This window comes from Nematolebias whitei, chromosome 22, assembly GCF_014905685.2.
Source record: "Nematolebias whitei isolate Nwh7 chromosome 22, NemWhi1, whole genome shotgun sequence".
Lineage (NCBI taxonomy): Eukaryota > Metazoa > Chordata > Actinopteri > Cyprinodontiformes > Rivulidae > Nematolebias > Nematolebias whitei.
In genome coordinates this window covers 3,523,077-3,529,575 of record NC_056519.1, presented here as the reverse complement: position 1 = coordinate 3,529,575, position 6,499 = coordinate 3,523,077, and the positions used below count along the sequence as shown (strand labels likewise).

The following is a 6,499-nucleotide window of genomic DNA, read 5'->3' as shown; positions in this document are numbered from 1 at the left end:
GACCAGAACACCTGTCCACAGGCGGACCAGAACACCTGTCCACAGGCGGACCAGAACACCTGTCCACAGGCAGACCAGAACACCTGTCCACAGGCGGACCAGAACACCTGTCCACAGGCGGACCAGAACACCTGTCCACAGGTGGACCAGGACACCTGTGGACAGGAGGACCAGAACACCTGTCCACAGGCGGACCAGGACACCTGTGGAAAGGTGGTGGACCAGGACACCTGTGGACAGGCGGACCAGGACACCTGTGGACAGGCGGACCAGGACACCTGTGGACAGGTGGACCAGAACACCTGTGGACAGGTGGACCAGAACACCTGTGGACAGGCGGACCAGAACACCTGTGGACAGGCGGACCAGAACACCTGTCCACAGGCAGACCAGAACACCTGTCCACAGGCAGACCAGAACACCTGTGGATAGGTGGACCAGAACACCTGTCCACAGGCAGACCAGAACACCTGTCCACAGGCAGACCAGAACACCTGTCCACAGGCGGACCAGAACACCTGTCCACAGGCGGACCAGAACACCTGTTCACAGGCGGACCAGAACACCTGTCCACAGGTGGACCAGGACACCTGTGGACAGGAGGACCAGAACACCTGTCCACAGGCGGACCAGGACACCTGTGGACAGGTGGTGGACCAGGACACCTGTGGACAGGTGGTGGACCAGGACACCTGTGGACAGGAGGACCAGAACACCTGTGGACAGGAGGACCAGAACACCTGTCCACAGGCGGACCAGAACACTTGTGGACAGGTGGTGGACCAGGACACTTGTGGACAGGTGGTGGACCAGGACACCTGTGGACAGGTGTTGGACCAGAACACCTGTGGACAGGTACAGAAGTGTCAGAGTTACAGATGTCAGTTGGTTGTTGTCTCAAAAGTTTGTGCATTAAAATATAAAATCAGGAGTTTCAGTTTCAGTATTTAATTTTAATTTTTATTTTGTCTGAGTTTCATTTGTTGACTTCCAGTAAATTTTTCCGTTTGTCAGTTTTTGTGGTTCTTGAACAAAACGAACGGATTCGTCTCCGTCTGCACCTCCAGCGTCTCTCTGCTCTTCACTGACGTCCGATTCTTTCTGCAGAACATCGTCAAGAAGGTGATCGGCCAGAAGTTCGTCTACAGGTTCGTGTCGTTCCCGGACATCCTGAAGATGGACCCTGCTGCGGTGGAGTCGGGTCGCAGCGCAGAGGAGACCGGGGGGGCGACGTTGGAGCCTGAGGCTGAAGACAAGGACGACGTTGAGACGGAGCAACACCTCCGCTCCGGGCTTTACTCCTCTCTCACCACGAGCTCCTTAAACCGGCCGATCAAAGCCGAGCCTGGATCTGATCGCCATGACGACAGCTCCTCCGTCATCCAGTACGTGACCAACGATGGCCGCTCCTCCTCTCGGTCCGCTGAGAGCTTCGCACGGTCTCCTCGGCTAGCCAGCCCTTCGTCGCTGCCACGAAGCCCCGCCCACAGGTGGACGAAGGGGCGGGGCCAGTGTCCAGATACGGACGAGTCCAACTGTCAGCCTTTGAACTTGTCGTACGGTCAGCGGGAGAAGCTGCAGAGCTCAGTCACACCAGAGAGGAGAGCGCTGAGCAAAGGCAGGAAACCCAAAGGCTTGGAGATCTCCGCCTCCTCGCTCCTCCTGACAGGAAGTGACCTCGTCTCCATCGCCCTCAACAGCCCGGCCCTCCCCTCCGGCTCTCTCACACCTGCCTTTCTTACTGCACAGGTACAACCATTACACGGGTGCTGGCCCCACTGAACCCCCTCAAAGTGCGTGCAGACAAACGAGGAGAGATTTGGGATGCAGGAAGTCAGACAGGGACGGGGTGGAGAGGGGAGGGGACGGAGGGAGGGAGGGAGGGAGGAGGTTTAAGTGGATCCACATGTTCCTGACGTTCTGGCAGCAGGGCCGACTCCTTCCAGACATTCAGCCGAGGTTCTGATCCAGACTGAGTGATCTCACCCCACCGAGCTTAAACCACAGACACAAACAATCATCCCCTCGATGTGGCAAAACATTTTTTTTAAAGATTTGTTCATTTGTTTCCAAGGTGAAGTCAGAGGACTTGCGCTTCAGCACGAGTGCTTTTTGCTGAACAATTGTTGCTGAAAGCTGCTGAAAAAGTTTCTTCGCTAAAACGTTAACGCAAGATAAGTTTGATTTGCCAAGAGAAGGAGCTTAAAAGCAGAAAACAGCAGAAATGTAGCAGAATAAACTGAACTAGGCGGAGAGGCTGAATAATCTGAAATTAGCAAATAAATAAATAAATAAATAAATAAATAAACTGAGCAAAAAAAAAAAAGAAGGATGAAAAATCTAAAACAAAATATGCTGAAAGGAGAATAAAAAGTAGCTGAAAAGACTGAAATTAGCAGATAGAAGCCAAAAGGAGCAGAAAAATAGCTGAAACGAGAAGTAAAAAGTCTCAAACAGCTAAAAATGTTCGCAGGACCTGAAGAGATCCGTTCATTTTCAATGAGAAAAACATGGCCGAAAAGGCTAACTATTTCAAAAGTTACAATTGCACAAATACCAAACGTCAGAGCAGGAATGTCCTGAAGGAGCCGAACGTTTTGAAGTATGATTTGTTGAAACAGGACAAAGATTACAGAACGAGTTACGTGTTCAAACCGTACGTAAGAAAAGCTGAGAGCGGTTCAGAAACATTCAGACAAGTTCTGAACCTGAAGTCACGTCCCGTGTGCTCGCTGCGGCTCCAAGGTCCAGTTTGACGGTTTCTGTTCAGGACAGGAAGCAGATCCCAGATCAGTTCAATCGACTTCAGCAAACACAAAAGCGACAATAACTCCGTTAGTTTTCAGCGTATTGAGTTTACACACATTACATCAGGTTCACTGTAGGCCCTGATGGGAATTCCTTCAAGAAATGCTGGTTTCACCGTGTTTGCAGAGGTGAAACTAAAAAAACACATGATCACCCATCTTCCATGGCGTGGGGGATAATATCAGCTCAGCTCAAATCTGACATTTAGACCGGATCAGGGTTATAAACAACATCCAGCTGTTTTTACAGTTCACAGTCAGCACTTTAACGTCTAAAGCAGGCGTGGCCAACACACGGCTCAAGGGCCAAAAGTGGCCCATGGACAATCTCTTTCTGGCCAGAAGATAGGCTAAAACTTTTTTCTTTTCTTTTATTTAAGCTGATCTGAACTTTTGGGACTCCCAAAAGCAAACATGCAACATTTGACTTGCAAAATTTATCTAACAAACAAGAGCCAGGTTTTATCAAACATGCAAACTGTGCTACAACTCAAAAAAGCCAAGAAAACAGTTCCAGATTATCTGCCTTTAAATATAAGATAAGATAAGATAGAACTTTATTGATCCTGCAGGAAATTGTTGTGCCAGAGTTTCAGTACAAAGGAACGTACACGAGGAATCACACAAGATTTTAAAAAATAACAGAGAATATATAAATACCAACAATTAAGGTCTAAAACAGGTCCGGTACAGACAGACACATTATGGCTCTCTGGAAAACATGCTGCACACCCCTGGACTAAAGGGACCAGGGCCCACCTGAAAACCAGTTTTTACAAGACTTCCTTATAGATTGTTGCACGGCTAATCTTGATTTGAGTAATTTATCAAGGTTAAGTCAGATCCTCTGGACGTATTCTTCTTTATTGAGCATGGGGCCGCGTAACTAGTTAGCATGCCGGAGTCTCAATAACAATGTTCTGGAGTCTTGATAACGATATTCTCGAGTCTCAATGACGATATGCTGAAGTCTCTGTAGCGATATTCCTACGATTCCAATAACGGTCGAGACTCTGGCAAGCTGACTACTTACACGGCCCCGTGCTCAACAAAAAGTAATCTGTCCATAGAACCCGACTTAACCTTGATAGATTTTTCTACCTGGATTATTGAGCATCAGGACATTGATATGAGCAAATGTATCCATGTAGCAAACCCAAACCTAGAAATATTAAAGTAAAAAACGAGTCATAGAACAAGTTGTTTCACCTTCAGATTTGAGCTCCTAGTTGTTGAAGAGAAAAAAAAAATCCTCATCTCATATTTAATTTAATTGTGTTTTGGTCTATCCAGACTCCATCTGGTCTGTTACTCACTCCCAGCCCTCTGCTCTCCAACCTCCACTTCTGGTCCAACCTGAGTCCAGTTGGACCTCTGAGCCCCGCCCAACTGCAAAACCACGCTCAGCGTTTCCAGGTAATGCTCGTCATCAGTTTGTGTTGCCCTGAAAGTGCTCTCCTTGTGCATTTGTACTTCTTTGAGGCACCAATCAGTTCCTGCGCGCCTCCATAAGGACTTTCTTGTCCAAACGTGGGAGGAGCTGTGCTCAGATAAGACCACAGTTGAACTTTTTGGCCATCACCATGTTTGGGTTAAACCTACCAACTCTCATGGTGCTGAGAACACCATCCCCACTGTGAAGCACGGTGGCGGCAGCATCATGCTGTGGGGATGTTTTTCATCAGCAAAACTGGGAAACAAGTCAGAATTCAGGGAAAGATATAAGGCACAAAACAGAAATCTTTGAAAGGAATTTGGTGTTTGATAGATTTTTGAAGCTGGGACCAAGGGCCATCTTCCAGCAGGACAAGGACTCTGAAAACTGGTTTAAGGAGAACCAGTTAAAGGTCCAGGAATGGGCCAATCAAAACCCAAGTTTTAGAGTATCTGATTTGATTCACAGTGCTGGATATAAGCAGAAACCAGTCCAAACTGAAGGACACAATCTCTAAGAAATAATTTTAAACTTCAACTTGTAAGGTCAAAAAATAGAGGACGTTCATACATTTTATAACATTTGCACTTCAATATTTCCTGAATATTAAAAGATAAAAAAGAACCAAAAGAGGATTTCTTAAATGAAATGTGTTAAATGCTACAATTTGTGGTTATGTTTACATCTACCTGTGCTCCTGCAGTTCCCCACGCTGCTGAATGGACATTTTCCTGTAGCTCCACCCAGCGTGGACGCTCCTCCTCTGCTGCTGTCCTCCACGTCCCACAAGTCCTGATGCCAGCCTCGGCCTTCTGAGCAAACTGGAGCTGCAAGTTGCTGAGCTCGACCAGATCAGTACAGACCAAAGAGTCATTGAACTTAAATGAACTAAAGTCGACTTGGACTCTTGAAGTTACATTTTGATTTGAGATCTTTATTCCAGAAGATGGAGCTTCAGTCTGAAACTTAGTAGGGATCATCTTCTATTTGTTTCAGGGTTATCCTGAAATCTCTGAACTTCTTCGAACGTAATGAAACCAACTGGAGGTCTGACCTCATGATCTCCTTTTTTTAACTCGGTCACAAAAAACCTGCTTGTATAATTTGAACGCCAGCTGCCAATTTGAGCATCGAGGCATCCGAGTCAGATGAAGATCTGATGAAATCCTCAACTTCGTTTTGGAAAAAACTAAATCTCATTGAGCCAGAAGAGTTAACAGGTGTGATCAAGAACTGTGGAAACTCCCCCTAACCTACCAAAACCAGATGCCTGAGCCAAGATCCACAGGACCGATTAGAGTAGAATGAGTCAATAGATTTATATTACCACAACTTTGTTTGTTTATTGTGCTATATTAATTTTTTTTTGTGGCCCAAAATTTAGTATTCTACACATTTTTAAGTTTATATGATAAAAATCTTAATACAAGCAAACACAAGGTTGCTAGAGGTCCTGGTAGGTCAACTGAGTAACATTTGAAGAACAAAATGGCAGTTTCCCGCTACTTTTAATTTTCAAGCTAAGCTAAGCTAACTGGTTTCAACTTCCTATTTATAACATGTTTGTTTTATTTACAAGCTGAAAATTCAAATCACGTGTCCTAAAATCTTAAAGAAACTATCTAAACTTCTTGTTTGGGACCATAACTGGATAATAAGAAGCAATGGAAACAAATATATTGAGAGTAAAGATACACCTTTTTCCCGCTCTTTTTAGTTAACACAATAACTTTATTGTGAAGGTTTTTACCATATTGAATGTTGTAGAACTCAGGATTTAGGTTGGGTTTCTTTTGGTTAAGTACAAAAGTTTGTTTTTAAGATGAACCACAAACAACTCCTAGCAATGTGCCTGCTAGCCAGAGGATTCAAGAGACATCGTTTCTCCACATTTATTTCTGTATTTTTCTTATGTGCTAAAGTGCTGTAATTTTGAAGGTAAGGTTTGTTCATTTTGCAGTGCCGTTTTGTGGAAAGTTTATGGATAATTAATAGTTTATTTGGTGAAAATAGCTTTTTGAATAACTTCAGTTTAGAGAGATAGTTTAACTCTGACCGGATCAACAAGCTAATGGCTAGTCTGAGCGAGGCTAAGTCCAAAGTGGTTTGCAGCAGTCTTAAAAAAAACTTCAACCTCAAAACATTTTATATAATTAATGCAATGCTATTTTATGAACCTTTACATTGTCATTAGTTAAATACAGGGAATTCTATGGTTATTTCACATTATAACTGTTAAAGCTAGCCATAGCACATT

At 44.8% G+C, this 6,499-nt stretch overlaps 1 protein-coding gene across 1 annotated transcript in view; it reads left to right on the top strand.

Annotated features, from left to right (window-relative positions):
• Positions 1–5,613, top strand: part of elk3 (ETS transcription factor ELK3) — an 11,401-nt gene extending 5,788 nt beyond the window's left edge. The window contains exons 3-5 of the mRNA XM_037696056.1: positions 1,108–1,749; positions 4,101–4,223; positions 4,946–5,613. Of these exons, the coding sequence (XP_037551984.1) occupies positions 1,108–1,749; positions 4,101–4,223; positions 4,946–5,038 (858 nt within the window). The 3' untranslated portion in view covers positions 5,039–5,613. The remainder of the gene's footprint in view (positions 1–1,107; positions 1,750–4,100; positions 4,224–4,945) is intronic.
• Positions 5,614–6,499: the final 886 nt, after the last annotated feature.